Genomic DNA, 18993 nt, shown 5'->3' on the forward strand with positions numbered 1-18993 from the left:
CTTTTTTTGCTTAAATTTTTGGAATCTTGTATATATTTTTTTTGTATTTCATCACCTTGTTTGCTACCTCATCCATGAATTTCCTTTCCGTCTTGCATCTAATGTTGCTGATCACGCTTAAAATTATGGAATGAGATCTTTGCATGAGATTTTTGAATAGAAAGAACCTTATTTTTTTGGATTTTCAATTTTTATATGTGCTTGGTTAGTTTTGGAAAGTCTATGATTAATGACTAGAGGTTGGTAAGTTAGGACTTATTTGAGACATTTACTTAAGATTCCTTTTTGGTTTTTGTTAAATATTTAATAAACTCTGATTTTTAATTTTAATGCAAACTGGTTTAAAAATATGTAGAAGAAACTCATATTTGTAGTTGTAGTTATTGCTATTTTTGATCTATCTATGGTGTCTGTGCAGTGCTTTTTGAGAGAGAGTTTCTATTATTTTTTATTTCTAGTTCTATTAAATTTAAAAATTGTAAAATGAATTATTTACTTTCACTTTGATTCAGTTTTGCTCAAAAATTTTCTAGCTTAATACTAAATCAAATTATATATCGCCCATCTTCTTGATTTAAAACCAAACATTAATAAATTAGGTACACATCAATTTATCAACTAATTTCTTGATTCTCGTCTCATAGTCATTTGTGAAACATACTTCTAACTGTCTTTGGATCCATGGATTTTTTAGGAGTAAGAAACAATCATGTTGTGCTAAAACTGTATTATAATACAAATTGTTCATGAACATGTCTTTTATTTTTATACTCAAAAACAGTTTTTTCTTTCTAAAAGCTTGGTCAAACACCTTTTGTAAAGAAAGCACTTTCGGTAAAAAACAAAAAAAAAACACTTTTAGCCAAAACAAACTTGGCCAAAAAGGCTATAAATAAACTAAAGGGGTTCGTCAACTGAACATGTCCTACAAGTTGAGCATTTTTCCAAGAGAAATTACTATACAAAGATCAACGAGGAGACTACTACAACAACTAATACGCCTCATTCCAAAACAACTACTAGGAGACAAAAAACAACACCAATAACAACAAGCCCAGTGAGTCCTCACAAGTAGGTGTGTACGCAAACTTGAACCCAGAGGTTGTTTCCGCACTAGGAGACACAAAGCGAAGAACAAATAAATAACTAGATCCAACGTCTGCCCACATAATTACGTACTTATTGTTCTTTACAACAGGTGTGTACTAGAGGGGTTTGCGAAGAAATGCTCCCTTGAAATTAACTTCGCCTTCTTGAAATGGCTATCAAGAAGACTACCAAGAAGCATTGGGGCTTCAGCTGGTTTTGTTTGAGGAATCTTACGCATAAAGATATCGTTGTCCAGAACCATCATATTTAACAAACTTCTGCAACTCTAAAAGACACAACAAGAATGTTTTAGAAGATAAAAAGGTAAAGGTAAAAGTGTCTCTTAAATATCAAGAGTTGTCTATCTCATACCAATAACACATTATTAGCAAAAAGATTTTTTGAATAATTGTTGAAAAGATGACCTTGAGGTAGTGAGTTCTCCATTACTACCAAACCTTTCATTATCTTAGTTATCTAATTGTTCCCCTTGTTGCAAATTTAGGACGAAGGAACTAATGGATACTATACATGCCGGCAATTCTCTGCCTAGGATGCAAAACACTCACAAGCTAGAGAAAGATATTAGCTTTGAGAAACTACATGTATGGTAAAGACAGGGGCGGATGTAGTGTGTTAGCGACGGGTTCAATTGAACTCATAACTTTCGACGCAAGTAAAAGTTTATGTGCAAAATTCATAAAAATTATAAATATAGTATATATGAACCCATATTTTTAAAAATATAATGGGTTGAGTTTAAATCCTGGATCCACCTCTGGGTAAAGAGATAATTTGTTAATGTTCAAAAGGCATATCAGGACTTCCAAAATGAAAGCTTAGATATAAGACCATGTGGTGCACTCACAAAGGCAATATGAAACACCTTAGAGGAATTTACAGAAAGAAATAATAGAAAATTTCAAAACAATATTAACAGTTAAAAGTAATAACTCAAGGAAAGAGAAAGCCTTTGGAGCACAGATTATTGGAAAATTTGCAATTTCTTGGGCAAGAACATTGAAACCGCTCAAATATTTAATTCCTACTCATTTTTACCTTAATAAGATCCTCCCTAGAGATAGGTTTAAGTAACAAGTAAGGAAACCAAAGGAAACACGAAATGCAATGCGCCATTTCCATGGAAAGTGGCTATACTAGCTTCATGTTACTTTTTATTTGATTCTCAACAAACCAAAGCTCAATTTGGGGCCTGTCTAGACAAGTCTGAAGAAACGTAAGTAAAATTCATACCTGTGGATTCAGAACATGCATCTGCCTGATAATATCACCCTGAACAACAATTAAGTAGTCAGTTTCAAACTAAAAATATGAAATCAGAAGTACCTGTGTGTATATAATATATATACAAAAAATTTGCTATGAGGAAGGTTATACATAAATAGTAAAGCTCATACTGGATGTTTAAATTGGTTACTGTTTGCACAGTTTTTTCATCAATGATCAAAATGAAGATTAACAATGATCCTATGATTGAGTCCCAATATTCATAGGGAAATGAGTGAATCCATATGACATGAAGCACTAAAAATTGATAGAAAGCGGTGTTCTCAAGAACACAGCAGAAAATCTATGAGGGTACATTGAAAAGATCGAGAAAACTTAACACGATCGCACCTTTTACAGAAGCCTACAAGTGAAGTAGTAGGAAATAAGAAAAGACAGGATACAACTACAACAACATCATGCCCAGTGTAATCCCACAAGTGGGGAGATTGGATACAATGAAAAATGAAACTATATTAACAAGAGAGTTACACAAAAATTAAGGAGAAATTCACTGATTTATTCTACAACCAACAAAGATCAATTTTTCTCTAACATTTTGAAGCAATTCACTATGCACAAATTTAGAAAGTGACAGTTCTAAATTGCACAGATTCACTGGTTATGATAAGGTATCCATGTTTTTGCAAAAGTAAAAGAGCATACCTGTTCTATTCCTGGACTTTGCATCACTATGCCAAGAACACGGCGTACAAGTCCCTTGTAGACAGGTTTATTTGTTGTACCATCACCATTTAGCCAAGGCAATATTGGCTTACACAAATGCAAACCATTAGAGCGGAGCTCATATGGTTCTTCTGGGTGATTTCTTGTGGGTGAACTAGCTTCAGTATGGCGACAACCTTTGGCCTCATTGATGGCTTGCTTTTCACTTGAAGGTTCAGCAACTGCTTTAGGAAGATTAAGAATTGTGATTTTGTGTACCTTATCAGAATTCCCACTCATTTCCTTCTGCAACTCAACATCTTTATGATCTTCTCCATTGTGGGTAATAGACTCATTGACTTTAGCCTCAGAATCTCCACAAGAAGATAATGTAGCATCTTGATGAATAGCAGCCACTGGAGTCAAAAAGTACTTGGAACGATATAAAGAATCAACCACCCGAATAGAATCATAGGCATTGACCTGCATTTTTGGGTCCCACTAGATGATTAGTCAAACAGAACGCCCAATGGTTTATCTACTGTACTTTGTTTCATACCCTTTGACTTCTATCACAATACCTTCTTTCCTTTGATCACCCCGCATGTAAAACAAACAACTACACCAAGCACAGTACATAATGTCATGGGTTTATTTTGAGTATTAGTGGCTAGCTCCACACAATCTAATATGCGAAGAAGCTGGTCCGCGGCAAATTCAGCATGTAAGTCAATCTTATTCGTAGAACACGGGGCTGAATGATATATGAATCCACAACACAAGAGACATGCTAACCCTTTAATGAGAAGAATGACAACACACCAAAAGTGAAACAGAAGAGCAATCTACTAGTAATACAATAATTTTGAAGTCCATGTGTGTTTGTTTATGACGACTATGCAGACACAGACACTTGTTTGGTGCCTAGTCACCTTATTCATTTTTAAACCTACCAAAATTTTCTACATCACTAAACCAACTCAAGACATAAGGGAACTTATTTTCCAAGCATTTACCCATCTGCTCATAGCTTCTATTCCCATCCTCTCTCCCTATTTGGTTCGGTGCACTATGCTTTACAAAAAAATTCAGGTGAATATGGTAAATCCTCTGAATCTTTTATCTCATGTGGCACTTAAAACCGTCATTTAATGTTAAAACCTACCAAAGTTAGCCATAATTCTAAAAATAATCATAGTTTGGGGGCTCCTGAGAATTTCAAGGTAATATCCATCGGTTTTCAGGAGTGGTTCGTCAGTACATATTAAGTAAATTTTCAAGATTTAGACATGCATAAGTGACAAGACAAACACACCACACAGAAAAGTTAAACCCACGATGAAGAAACTAGAGGAGTTTCAAGAAAAAACTAGCATAAAAATCTACACAGGTGAATCCACATCAACCTAACCATTACATGGATCTGTTAAAAAAACAAATAAACCAAACAGCTTCTATTTTCTCTACAAGAAAGACTTCTTTTTAAATCATCCCTTTACTAATATTTTCTATCCAGTTAAATGAGTGAAAATCATTATATATCACAAATAAAACCAGATAAACCACAACTGAGGATTTCATCAGACTTCTTTTATTAGTAATTCTAAGTAGGTGCATATGAAACTTCATCCGACAGTGTACAGGGAAAACAAGGGAAGATAGCTAACTGTTAGTTCAGACGAACCTTCAAAACTCGTCCAAATGCTTCTAGCACCTCAACAACAGCTTCCGAAACCTTTTTCTCTGAAACAATAATTACCAGATGCAATGAATATCTAAATGGAGGGGTTAAAAGACATTGTAGGTTTGTGGTTACATACCCTGCATCTTTAGAATCTTCGAGATGTCTTTCATGCACAAACCGTGGTCACCAGCCATTTGAATAGCAGAATAAACAGACCTAAACATTTCTGGATGTACCAGAGAGTTCTGTTCAGGGCAAGAACCGAAAGAACAAACATGTTCAGCATAGGTAGTCATGGCTTGCCATGGTGACTCGGTGGGAGAAACTGCAGTATATGGGACCCCACTATCATGAAGTTCATTTACTTGGTCATCTGGGCCGAATGAGACACTGCCAAGATCAGCGCCTGATGTAGTAACGGCTTGATGCTCTTCAACAGATAGTATGCGATTATATTTGTCAATGTCTTTGAGTGAATCCATAGTTTTTATTCTTGAAAATGCAGCATGCCTCAAGCACAACCTAATTCCTGGAAAACCTTTTGCACGTCGCGAGCAAATCTCACCATCACCAGCCGTTGAAGTTTTCAACTTTTTATACGTATCACTCTCAGAAAATTCACTGTCATCGTATTTACGTTTAGCTACTCTGGAATCCTCAACCTCTCCAACACCTTCATCCGGTAGGCATGGTGCAATTGATAGTTCTCCTGAAGAAAGTAGAGCACAGAGGTGGAAAACATCTCCACACTGCAAATCAATTGGAATATCCACCCCCTCAGCGATCAGTTCCTTCTCTCTTTCACAAAGCCAGCTAGCAAACTTAGCAGCTCTTTTTCCAGTATTAGGTGGGAATGGAGAAATACATATACAATGCAAGAAGGTCTGAGAAAGGACAAAAGGACTATTGGAATTTCCCCCAATCTGCAAGGAGAAAAGATTTAAAGCTTAGGAATTATCTCCAGAAAAAAAGATGCAGGATGAGTCTCTCTTCTTTTTTAAAAAAAATTTATAGGTCAAGATGCAGGGTGGGTCTTTGCAGCAACAGAACACCTATTGAAAGAAACTGAAACTGAATTTCATTTATTTCTAAGTTCAAGTTTATAGGATATAGATGAAATATTAGTTTCAAAAGAAAGCTGTAAATTTATACTCCTGTCTCTCTATATGGCGTATGACTCACACAAAATATTAGACATTATTATACTAGCGTAGTGGACGAAAATATTACAGAGATGAATGAAAAGCTAATCTTACATCACATTGAAGTACACATGTGAATAGTTTGATGAATTTGAATTCTTAAAAGTTGGGGAAATCTTATAAAGTAAAATACTTAACGGAATCGTATCAAATACTTTGGAACTTCTCAAAACAGAAAGATCATCATATAAATTGAGACGGAGGGAGTGTAAGTCAGAAATATACCAAGGCTAACAGCTAAATACATAGTAAAAAACAAGATTTACCAAAACTTTTTTGTCCCTGAGGTAGTTGAAAGCAGCAAAGAGATCATGCTCAGAATAGCGCCTTAAAGTTTCAGCAAGCAAGGTCGGCACAAGCGGAGATTTTGAACTACAGAGGAAGATGAGCTTAAATAGCTCTGCAGCACTAGCAACAGCTACTGATTCATATAACCGTTTGCTAATGGCGGTACCGCCAATTGTAAGTTTCACATACTTCTGCAAGATCCTATTTGAGCTTAATGGTGCACTAGAATCTTCAGTCTTTCCAGGAAAATTTTCAACATATTGGCCACTAGAAAGTGGTAAAACTGATTGAGGACCATAAGAAACCTGAAAGAGAGGGGAACATGAACCAAATTAAAAAAATTCTAATAGCAATCTGGTAAAGAAAACATAAGATAGAGTTAGTCACAGTTTGTTTTTTTAAAACACAAGTAAGCTACACTTCTGCAAACAATCTAGAGCACGTGCAGGTATCTCAAGTTGCTGAAATCTTTGTCGAAATGCTACGCCTAAATCTAAAAGATTCAGGACAAATTCATGCCACGCAAGCTCATGAAATATCTCACATGTCTTTCATCGGTATTAACATCTGAGCACTTATCAAAGAAAGGTTGAACATCCTTCACGGTCGCCGATTTGGCAATCTTTTTGTATCGCAGAGCATCATCCAGGGCCAATTTTATATTGGCATCATCAAAGTTATCCCACGGCTCTTGAGAGAGGAAGTCTGAGGTAAGTTTAAAAAAATCACATTGCATTGCTTGGTGACCCTCATCGTTCAATGTTTTATTTTGGAATTTCTCAAGGTAATGCACATAACGTTGACTAAGCACATTACACAGTCTCATGACAGAATCGCAGAACTGTGGACTAGTTCTCAATAACGCCGACATTCTCCTTCTGCAGGAATCAGGTGGTGCTGGTAGATTTGGAAGTTTTCCCCAGTCTACACGATGGAATTTTGCTCCAAGAGAAGCTCGGTGTCTTGCATATTCGATCACCAGTTCCCTGTACATGAAGTTTCTCATGTAATCCAAGTAACAAGCATAAACATACAAATAGATCCAGGCAACAGGTTAACACGGATAAAGCATTAAGGGAGCGGCAGTAAATCACCAATTTTATGACAAGGATTTAAGCTTAAGAATCTAATTGTCATCAGGAACTTTGAAAAATCTGTTCACAAGTCACAACGACCAGCCATTAGTTTTTTTTACCTCCCGAGGTAGAAGAAATTCTATAATTCAAAACATTTACCTATCTGCATCATCTGTCCAATGAAACTTTCCCCTGCGTGTAGGCTTTACTCTTGACAAGGCACATTTAGCAAGAAAAGCACGTCCTACCCTGTCATCTTCAGGTAATTCTGATTCTTCAGCAGCTACCACGTCATCTCTTGCGTGATATTCCTCCAAGCTGCATGTGTGTGGGCAAGAAGTAGACAGGAAAGAGCTTTGTTCCTCATTGATTATCTGGCTAAACGTCTGATGGGGCCGTCCAAACTCGGTGCCAGCTTCGGTATGCTTTGAGGATTTCCCTTTTACAGATCTTTTCCTTTTTTTTGGAGATAATGCAGGTGTACCTTGATTTGGTTGAATTTCGCCCTTTCCAGCATCTGAAGCTCGCTCAAATCTGGTAAGTCTTCGTTGTCGCTTATCATAATAGACTCGAAGTACCTGCAAGTGAATTGTCACCTGACTGAAGATGTATGGCTTGAATACCATTATCATTAAATGAGACATTATAATTGGAATTAGCTAATTTTTCCCCTGTGACATGTAAGAAAGCCTCTCAGAATGTGACAGCCCAAATATTAATTTAATTAAATTTGTTTAATCAAACAAAAACACAGTTTTCTACAATAAAACGACTAACCCTTTAGGTCTAGAATAATTTCTTCACTCATTACATGAGAGTCCCAATCAAGATGATTTCTAATGGAAACTACTTTTTAGCTTTTCATGCATATAAAAGTGATCATTAGGCGTCATTTGATGCAATCTTTTTTATTTTCCTATTGATAACCGTGGTTTTCGGGCCAGCTTCCGCCCGCATAGACTAATTCCATTGGATACCTGCCACCTCCCACCAGCAAAGGTGCCAGGTACCAGGTAACTCTGTCCACCAAGGCTTGGATAGATGGGAAGAAATCACCTAGTGTTTTTGCCTCCTCTGGGATTTGAACCAAGACCTCATGGTTCTCACCCACTTTATTGACCACTAGGCCACACCCTTGGGTGCTTGTTTGATGCATTCATTGATACATTAATTAAATGTGCTACCTAATACAAAGATATAGTTACAAATTCATCAAGTCTAACAGTTAGATAAGTGAGATAAGTGAGATAATCAGCCAGAGTAGTACTTCTTTAACAAATTCAACTTCGAAATGTCCTGTAAGTTCATTAAACAATTTTCTTATTGCAACTCAGAGAGTGGGCAAAAGAAAACACAGAAGAACCTGCTCCAAAGTCAAATTCAGATCTTTAGCAATCTCCTCACACTCCTTGAATGAAAGTTTTCTGTGCGGGCCATCGTTAATAACACGCTTAAGGAGTTCAGCCCGCTGATCAGCCGTCATAACTCTAACTGAGGCCCATGACCGGAAGAGAAATACCTGACAAACATTTTACTTCCCTCTCAGCACAAACAGAAACTAAGGAAAAACAATAAAGAGGGATAAATAAATTAGATATAATGCAACAAAACAGATGAAATGAAAATAACAGTTCTCCAAACATAATACTCATCAGCAGGAAGTCTTTAAGCACGAACAAGCCATCAACACGCAAAGGAGAAGAGACTGACCAAAGTTAGCCATCATACTTTATAAACAAATGACAGTTCTAAAAGGCAATCTATTTCCTTTTGATAGGCATTGAAATAATCTTGCGCGGCAATCCATCTTATTGCTCCAAATTAACAAATCAAAGAAAAACGCTCTTCTTTCCTTTCCAAGGCCACTTTCTATTTTGGGACGTTCCGAAATGCTTGACTCTAATTCCATTTCTATACAAATTTCACAACTTTCCAGAATTCAAATCACTACACTATTCAAATTTTTAAGTTTGACTTGATCTTTCCTCTATTAAGGTAACTTTTCAACCATTACTTTAATATTTTTCTTCAATTATTATTTGATACAATATACAAGTCAGAGTAACATTTTGAACTCCTATTCCAGCTGTCATGTAAAATGGAACAAAGGGAGTAATTTTTTTAAATAATAAATAAGAAATCATAGAAAAATAGCAGTACAACAAGAAATTGCCCCACATTCCTAAAACTTTCAAGGATCCAATCGAACTCCAAGGAAATGATTAGACATGCTATTAAGTGCAAAACTTCAACATAAGTTGGCTTATTAACGCCCCTTGGCTTTAAGCACTCTGTTGCATCAAGTATTATAAACTCTGGGCCTTTTCCTGAGTTGCTATATAACAACTTCTTCTAGAAATGCAAGGTAAGGCTGCATATGAAAGAGACCCGGTGTCATCCGGCTCCCCATGGACATCACTACGCTCAAAGAATGGAAATTCAAAGTAGTCACTGAAATGCAAAGAAAATAAACAGGATAAACCTCATTAACTGCGCAGCCGGGGAATGCATGCAAAGCGGCTTTACGATCACTGGCAGAATAGCAATACTCTAAAGTGTTCCAGTATTCCTCAACAGCTTTTCTACTTGAAAGAACAAAATCATGTCTGATTTGAGGGCGAAGATCTGGACAATGAATAACATGAGATGAACCCACTGAGCAAACAGGTTCCTCAATGTGAGGTTTAAGCTCCAATGCATGAGTCAGAGTAGTATGAGGGAGATTTTCTGTGTTTTCTGGATGTCCACCACATACAAGCCGAAACAACTGCCATATATAATTACAAGATCAATTAACTACTGTATCCATAAACAACTCACAGAAACTCTTAACACCCAATACTTTCTCATTAAAGCACAGGAAGGAGTTTTAATATAATGAATTCCATAACTCAGTTTTGATTTTTCCATACATGAATCTTTTTCTTTTTCAGAGAGTGAATACTACCAGTTTTTTCACTAATATTTGCAGCTTTAGGATTAAGTTTACTTACAGGAATGGCTAGTAAAAATGTATTTCACAGGGAGAGATATGTTGTAAGGCAGTTACCACGAATTATAATTATCAACTTTCTTTGAATATTACTCCTGAAACTCCATACCTGAAACTCGTTACCTATTAGACGTGCCACAAGTGTCTCAAATAGCTTTAAACTACAGAAAATGCTATTTCTTTGAGTACTCCGCAGGTTCTAAATATTCTGGAAGAAAACAACTTTCTTTTAATCGGTAAAGAGTAACTTTATATTAGAATACCAGCAGAACAAAGTTGCTGAGATAATTACAAAGAAAACAATTTTCACTCTCATCAAAGTTCTCCCTTAAATAATTTCTGAACTTATTCAAGAGATATCAGTGACTGAATTGCATTTATCAGATTCTCTACAAGAAACCTGAACTACGTTATGATCTCTTCCTTTCATTGAAAAGCCTCTGGCATGCATCTAGTGGATAATGGAAACTGAAAGTGAACTCCAGCGGAACTGTTGGATAACATTTTAGGCTCCTATGGAAATAGGGCATGTAGATAGAAGAAAATTTGTCTTTTGAGAAAAGCATGAATGAATGGGCCCCTCTTCCAATAGCAACATTCCTATCCCAATAGTTCCTACAGCCTCTAGGAATCAAAACATTATGGGGAAAGCCTCGTCTAGAAACCACATTGCACCAAGCATCAACGATTGAAATTTTCGAAGTAAAATTCATCATACCTTCAAACGTCGTAAAATGTCAATCAACCATGATAGTCGTCCAATCGCTAAGATATCCATCAGACGCTTGTACTCCAGCAGAGGAAGATCAGAAAGGCAAAACCCATTTCTACATTTCTCTATCATATCCTCAAACTTCTGAGTAGATCCAACAACTTGTAAAAACAGTTCAAGCGGCATGGCCTTAATGGCTGCATTTAGATCAATTAATTTACATGTACTATGAGGATTTTTTAGGTCATGACCGTTTTTAAAAGATGACAAATCATCATCACAACAAGGCAAACTATTCACATATTCCCACAGATAGACGTGAAGAAGCTTTGTGCGAACCATCTTGGCCAGTACAAATCCATTTGCACGCATGGCTTCAGCTCGCTCAGCTTGGTTATCCAATTTTATGCTTTTATGGGTCCTGGTGAGATCATTCAGTTGAGGAATTGGCTCTCCCTTTTCCAATTGAGAAGAGGATTGAGTGCGAATTTGTGTCTCAAAAGACCTGAATCTCTCATGAATCTGTTCAGCAGATACAGTAGAAACCGAAGGGTGCAAAACCACCTGTATCCGACGGCTGTTTTTGCAATTTGTTAGAACAGGGACATAAACAACGATAAGTTTACAATGTCCTCCTTGCAAGAGCTTATTCAGACAACGATCTAAGGTCTTTCTGTCTGTCATTGTCGTCTTCTCCTTCTCAAGATCCTGAATCCGTCTGTATAGCTCTGATCTGACCAGGAACTTCTCCTCCTGATTAAAGACAAAATATTTGTGATCCTTCACCTGTGGAAATATGTAGCCTAACGGACAGAAGAGCTTAAAAGAACGGGCGAGTAAAAACACCTGTAGAAGTTTAAGTATCCACTGCTCCCTCTTTGCATTGGCTGCATCAAATGTAAGACAGGGATACCTTGGATAAGATCGGCGTCTTGAAGGTGAAGGCACAGCAAGAGCCAGCGCTTCCACTGGCGCAACATTCAGTGATGCTGCAGTCACAGGCTGTAACTCTGGATCAGAAGTGGTACTGCTTACCTTGATGGTCGAGTCCGGTGATCTGCTCAGAAAAAGTGGGACAGATTCATCCTTTTCATCCAGCACCAAGCCATCAGAAACTTTTGGTTTGATTCCTGTGTTTACAGTTTCGCTATTAGCTACACTGTCATCTTCAGGAACTGAAGCATCCACTGCTTGTATGGTTAATGCCGAGTTCTCTTGAAACTCTAAATCTGTTCCAAGTGGAGTGCAACCAGAAATTTCTGAAGGGTCTACTACTGGTTCATTCAGAGTGATAGTTGAAGCTCCAGGATTACGGTTTCCAGGCGTCCAGAGTCGGTAACCCTTGGCTTTGTTCATGAGTTCTGGCTCCATATATATTCCGAATCTATTAATAATATCAAACAGCCGACCATAGTGTTGTTTGTTGTTTATTCCCAGCCTTTTGCACACCTGTGTACATTATAATGGCAAAGAATCACATATGTACATATGAAGGAACCCTCACATAAGAGTCATATTTTTGAAAGTCAATGCACACACATACAGAAATGCAACTATAAATTATCCAAATTATACACATGTATGAGTACCAAATCACCACATACCCGACTCACAAAAAATTCAAAATATTATCCAAGGCTTGAAGAATGATCATAAAGACAAAAAATGAGGCTTTGGGTGAAATTACACCTAAAAAGATCATAAAGACATAATCAACTTGAGTTCAAAGTTGACTGACAAAAGAACCAAAAAATTATGATCCAAGACACAAATTATAGATCGATGAAATTACACCAGAAATGAAGAAGAGAATATACACGTAAAATAACAGCAGCACTAGCAAAATGACACCAGCATTAGATTAGATATTCATAAAAGAAAATATCCAATACCTCAATGAATGGCAACCCTCTACCTCCCTCAGCATCAACCATATCGTAAATCTGATGCTCTATAGGAAGCTCTAAAAGCAGGTCCGAAATGTGACCTCTCTTGGCCTTTTTCATTGCTGTTTCATTATCAAGATCATCACATCCACGCATGCTAGATTTTGGCTCAAAATGTTTTCGTGAAAACGCCTTTAATAGATATAGACACTCGAGTTCCTGCGAAGGTGCAAAAGCTAGGCAATTAATTAGCCAGTCAAAGTCCTAATTCATAGGCTGCAGTTTTTTTAGCTAATATTCACACAAAATGAAAACTTTTGTCAGAGTACAGTCAGCTACCATGTTGTGAGCAGTAATAATATACGTAAGAGCTTAAGACTGTTCTTTTTTTGATGAAGTAAACAAAATTTGTTGATAGTCGGGCAAAAACCTGCATACAAGTGGTATACCAAAAAGTAAAAAACCTAACAAAAACAAATGGCTCTCTACAAACGTCACCCAATCGTCTGTACATACAGGAATCTCATGAGTGCACCAAAAAGCAATAAGGGCCAAGAGGCTATTGAGGCTATTTCTTAACTGTGAAATTATTCTCTACCCTTCGAAAACTCTTCTATTTCTCTCTCTCCACACGACCCACATAAGTGCAAGTGGAGCAACCTTCCACGCCCTGGGGCTCCCCCTCCGTCTTCTGCAATTCCATCTAAACAATATTTCTTTCACTGTGTCGGGCATCACTCAAAATGTACCAAACCGATACAGGATTTCCCACCATAACCAAGAAGCTACCGAGCAATGTAGAAGGAGATGGTACGCGTCTTCACCTGATCCCTACACATAGAACACCAGCTGACGTAAGTAATTTTCCTCTTCCTTAGATTATCAGCCATTAAGATCACCCCTCGTGCTGCTAACCAGATGAAAAAACACACCTTTCTCAGTACCCTAGGGATACATACCGAAAAACGTGGAAAGTCTACCTCCTCCCTGATCAAAAGTTTCCTATAATAAGACTTAACAGAAAAAACTCCACTGTTCCCTGGCTTCCACCTCCATACATCGCTGTGATCCTGAGATGTACTTTGTTTGATAAGTAATTCAACCAATCTTTGAAATTCTGACACCTCACAATCTTAGAAGTTCCTCTTAAAGCTCAAATCTTAGAAGTTCCTCTTCCCTGTTGATGACACATACGGGTTTTTTCTTTATAAGACGTAGAGGGATAAAAGTGGAACTTTGAAATCTGTTTAGTTAGAAAGAAAATGAAGACATGAAAAGGTGAAGGTAAGAAACTTGCACTGGAATCTATTGTAAGTAAGTTAGCCCCCCCCCCCCAAAAAAAGGAAAAAGTTAAAGAAAACTATCAGATCAACCCCATGAATCTTTGCCCTATTCTTTGGACACAAACATCAGTTATGTCATAAAGAGTAACTTAGCAAAAGACAATATCCACTACCAATCTCCAAATCCAACTCTTATAGCTTACTGAACAAGTTGTAGATATTTTCACAAAAGGTCTTTTTAGAACTACTTTTGAGTCTTCCGTTAGTAAGTTAGCCATGTTCGATATTTACATGCCAACTTGAGGGGGAGTGTCAAATGAGGTAATCTGCTCCTCGAATGAGCTGACGGATTTGATTATAATCTGCTCCTGTAAATATAGGTTAGCAGATATTTTAGGAAAAGTTGTTAGGAGTTATTCTAGGAAACAATTCAGATGAAATTCCTTGATTCAAGGATCTCCTACGAACTAGGAATTAATTAGTCTATGTTGATGTACTTGTTCTCCTATAAATACTGTACAATTCTATTATTAAAAGCAAGGCCTTTTCTACATCTAAAGTTTCAGTAGAAATTGGATTAAACAGCTGCAAAAGATCTAATCAAAAATATTCTTTATTGTAAGTGATAAAGTTGGTTGAAACACCTATCAAACAATAAAGAAACCTAGCATAAATGATCAACAATAATGAAACTGCATTCCACTAGATTAAATTTGTTCAGAAAGCAGGTGTAATTCGCGGATTCCTAACAAATGTGTTCATTCCAATAGGAGAAAATTTTAGAAAACTAATTATACGACCCTTGGACCTAATTCCATAGATGAAAAAGAGAAACAATAGAAGAAATGGGAGAATATGCAGTGGAGTCATGAGCTCTTCCATGACGTCATAGATATTTGTAAAAGTGTAATAGATATTTGACCCAAAAAAGTGTAATAGATAAAACCCACAGCAATTGGTACTTATAAAGTACTTTTCACTTACCTTCCCGTCTACTATGACTTTTTCCTTCTTCACCACTTGAGCCTCCTTCAGCTTGTTGAGAACCTAGGGTAAAAGTTTTGGTAAAAGATTCAATAATGATGCATGTGATGGGTTCACAAGTTGGAATATACTTAAGGTAAAACATAATAGAAAGGAAATCAGTGGAAAAGAAGGTACAAATCTCCATCGCCTATGCCCGGAAGTCATTCGGTAACCAAGTTCTTGCTTGATATCTGTTATAGCAAGGACCTTTGTACATGAAAAGAAATAAAAGAATCAGCAATAGTGTACATCTAAAAACCAGATAGATGTAGCATTCAACTTTACAACCAACCTTTCCTTCAGTTTTTTCAAGCTTATCACAGATAGCTTCTAGTTCCGGAAGAAAATCTTTTACATGCACATCTACTTTAAGAGATTCCTCAGCGACACCACCACTATTTTCATCTCTTCCATCAATGATCTCACTATCCGCCAAGGAATTATCCCCCTTGGTTATCTCAAGCCTTTGTTGACTACCCAAATTCTTTGCGTAGCGTGATAAGTAGAGCATATTGGTATTAACTGGATTTTTTTTCAAGTCCCCTTCTCCGTCCATGTCTCTTGTCCTAACAATTGTTGACTGTCTGACAATCAATCCTCGGCTTTCAAGCTTCTTCAATATGTAGAACATGTCATTTCCTTTAATGTCAAAGTCTTTACCAAGCTCATTTTGGGCGATTCCATTTCCTCTGAAACTCGGTCATAGTTAAGAGACTTTGATCAGCAATAAAGCTACTTCCATTACTATGAAAAAAAAGAGTATTTGAAGTTGAAAAAGGGTATTTGGAAGTTGAGTTGTGTTTGGACATGACTTTCACTTGGAAAAAAAAGTTAAATTTTGTGTGTCGAAACTATTGTTTCATTTGAAAATTGAAACACTTCTCAAACAACTTTTTCAAATTTCAAATTTCAAATTCTCTATTTCAAGTTGAAGTTCTCTTAGTGCTGATTTTTTTATATCTATAATACCTTACCATTTCAAAAATAAAAAGTTGAAATTGAAAGAATGGACCAGATTGTAAAACAAACACTTATTTGACAAAAGAATTTCAAATATCATCTATAAGCCCCAACCCAATGAATAACTTCCTTTACCTTCTCCAAATTTTCTCAAGGTTTCACTTAAATTTCCACCTTTCAAATCACAGAGTAAAACTACAACCTCTAACTAAGCACAGCATAAGCATGATTTCACCAAATTTCGCTACAAAAAAAGACTGCTGATTTACGACAGCTTATATAATTGCTATATGCTCGTCCCAAAGGGATGAGTGATGCTTAAGATTAACAACCTGGAGATTCCAGGTTCAAATCCCAATTACAACCCTCAATGTGAGCCCATTTTCTTCAAGTTTACCCAACATCTATAATTTTAGTCTATAGTAGTTTACATTAGTCAAGGTGAACACAAGCTGCCTTACTCCTCGAAAAATAATACTCCCTCTGTTCCAATTTATATGGCACCCTTTCCTATTACAAAAGGAATGTGCATTATAAACTTCTTATTTTACCCTTAATTAAATGATTAATACTGTAGCTACAACGTTTTGAAAGTAATTTTTTTCTTAAAATTCCGTGCTCACTCAAACTATGTAAGTAACGGTAAGCAATTGAAATATGCTCAGAAAAGAAACAGAGAAAGAATTGAATGAAAACCTAAGAGTCGCGAGGCAACCAAGAGCACGACGTTCAGGCTTAGAAAGCTTAGCATCAGAGGCTTCAATATCATAAATTCCAACGAAATTATCACACATATAATCCGGCGCCACGATTTTCAAATTCAATCGCTCACTTTGCTCCACTGAACGAATACAATTATCCTCCTGAGAATTATAAACAACGCCATGGGATTCGAATTTAAGGCCTGGAATGTCAATAAGGTTAGACCAAATGACCTTTTTGACGTTTGGGCAAAGTTTAATGCCTTGATTTGAAATTGAAGGCCGTAGCTTTTGCCAGAGTTTAGAGAGAGGGAGACCGGATTCGCCATGCGCGCAGATTTCTTCGAGCGCCGAGTTAACGATGGTGTCCATTGGAAGGAGCAAAATTCATTACTGTGGGAACTTAAACTGAAAACTGAGTTGAGAAAGAGAGCCAATGGTATTTTGTTATTCTTTATAAGATCACGATTTACGAGTCACTATTTTTCTAATTAAAAAGGAAATATTCAAATAATAATTACTTCCAATTTCTAGTTTATTCCAGTAACTTATTCCATAAACATAAATATAATTTGCAGTACCGCTAACTACAAGAGAATATTTTTTCGGATTAATGTAGCATCATTTGAACTTTCGACCATAAATTATAGTTGAGTTATTTGGGAGAAATTCAAAAATAGCCAAATTTACAAGTGGTAATTGAAAAATAGTCACAATTTTAAAAGTAATTAAAATATAGCCACTTTTTATGTAAAGATAAATCTGAACGAAAATACTGTTCAAAATCGGAAAAATATTCCAGCATAATATATTGGAGTAGGGGTGGCATGTGGGTCGGGCCCGGTCCTAAGTGGGCTTCGCGGATCCGGTCCTAAGTGGGCTTTGCGGGCCCGGTCCTAAGTGGGTCGGTCATAGGCGGGCCGGTCCTAAGCGGTCCCAGGCTTCGCAGGCTTCTTGTTGGAACCGGTCCGGGACCGGGACCACGAACTAACGGGCACGTGTTAAGTGGACCGGTCCCGGGCCTAAGCGGGCCCAAACGGTCCTAAGCGGGCCCAAGTGGGCCCAACGGATACTTTCTATTTTTTAAATTATTTTTATACAAGTTAGAGAAAAAAATGGTAATAGAAATATCTAAGGCAATTTCTAGTAAATTATATTATAGAATTGTCACCTAAATTTTTTAAATCAAATTTAAAGACAAAAATATTGTAAAGAGATATTCAAAGCAATGCGTTATAATATATATATTATACTATACATCTTAAGATATACAAGCTATATTCGATTTACTATATATACATCTTAAGATTTATACATTAATATTCGATTTATATACTTTATATAAATCTTAAGATATATATATATATATATATATTCGAATATGGCTTAAGATATATCTCTCTCTCTCTCTCTCTCTCTCTCTCTCTCTCTCTCTCATATATATATATATATATATATATATATATATATACTATATATACATCTTACTATATTAAGATGTATATATAATATATTGTAAGATGTATACTATCGAATATGGCTTATATACTATGTATATAGTAAGATGTATATATACATCTAAGTCTACTTCTACGGTTTGAATAAAAAAGCCAATTAAGAGCCATTTTAACCTTTTCAATTTCAACATTTAAAATTCGCATACCATCACCCACAATTAAATGGTAAATATGACAAATACATCTAACATAAAAAATGTTACTAAATGCAGGACTTAGTGTAGTGGTAAGCAAGGCTACAACATTTGTGTTACTAGTAGTATTATCCATTGAAACTGACATTATTTTATCACTAATGCAAAAATATCTACAAATATCTGTAATCGTGCTAGAAATAAACTGCCCATGTGTGACGTGAATTAATTATTCTATAAGCAATAATGCGCTTTTGCATTATCCAATCCTCATCAATCCAATGACTGGTAACAGTAAGGTAATCACAGTCATTACCACTTCTACCAATATCATTTGTAATAGCAACACGATAATTTATATGAGTAAATAAATAGCGCAAATATTGTTCATATTCATGTTTATATTTATAAATATCACTCTTTACGGTTGTGCGAGGAAAACCTTTATAAGTAGGATTATAAACTTTTCTAATATAATGCACAAAGTGAG

General features: G+C 36.3%; 1 protein-coding gene across 2 annotated transcripts; it reads right to left on the minus strand.

Annotated features, from left to right (window-relative positions):
• Positions 1–873: 873 nt before the first annotated feature.
• LOC104104726 (uncharacterized) lies at positions 874–17282 on the minus strand. 2 transcript variants are annotated; one of them, XM_009612874.4, is made up of 17 exons: positions 16848–17282; positions 15484–15880; positions 15327–15398; positions 15150–15212; positions 12889–13101; positions 11843–12445; positions 11003–11749; positions 9775–10059; positions 8656–8811; positions 7452–7870; positions 6761–7202; positions 6195–6521; positions 4863–5649; positions 4727–4785; positions 3043–3525; positions 2344–2382; positions 874–1375 (listed from the first exon to the last, which is right to left on the minus strand). In XM_009612874.4, exons 1-17 carry the CDS (start codon positions 17222–17224, stop codon positions 1190–1192), a joined length of 5655 nt encoding a protein of 1884 aa, XP_009611169.1. In that variant the 5' UTR covers positions 17225–17282; the 3' UTR covers positions 874–1189. The 2 variants fall into 2 exon arrangements, with proteins under 2 accessions (XP_009611169.1, XP_009611171.1); XM_009612876.4 differs by lacking the exons at positions 15150–15212; positions 15327–15398; positions 15484–15880; positions 16848–17282 and adding an exon at positions 13463–14006.
• Positions 17283–18993: the final 1711 nt, after the last annotated feature.

This window comes from Nicotiana tomentosiformis, chromosome 7 (assembly GCF_000390325.3).
Source record: "Nicotiana tomentosiformis chromosome 7, ASM39032v3, whole genome shotgun sequence".
In the NCBI taxonomy this organism is placed as follows: Eukaryota; Viridiplantae; Streptophyta; class Magnoliopsida; order Solanales; family Solanaceae; genus Nicotiana; species Nicotiana tomentosiformis.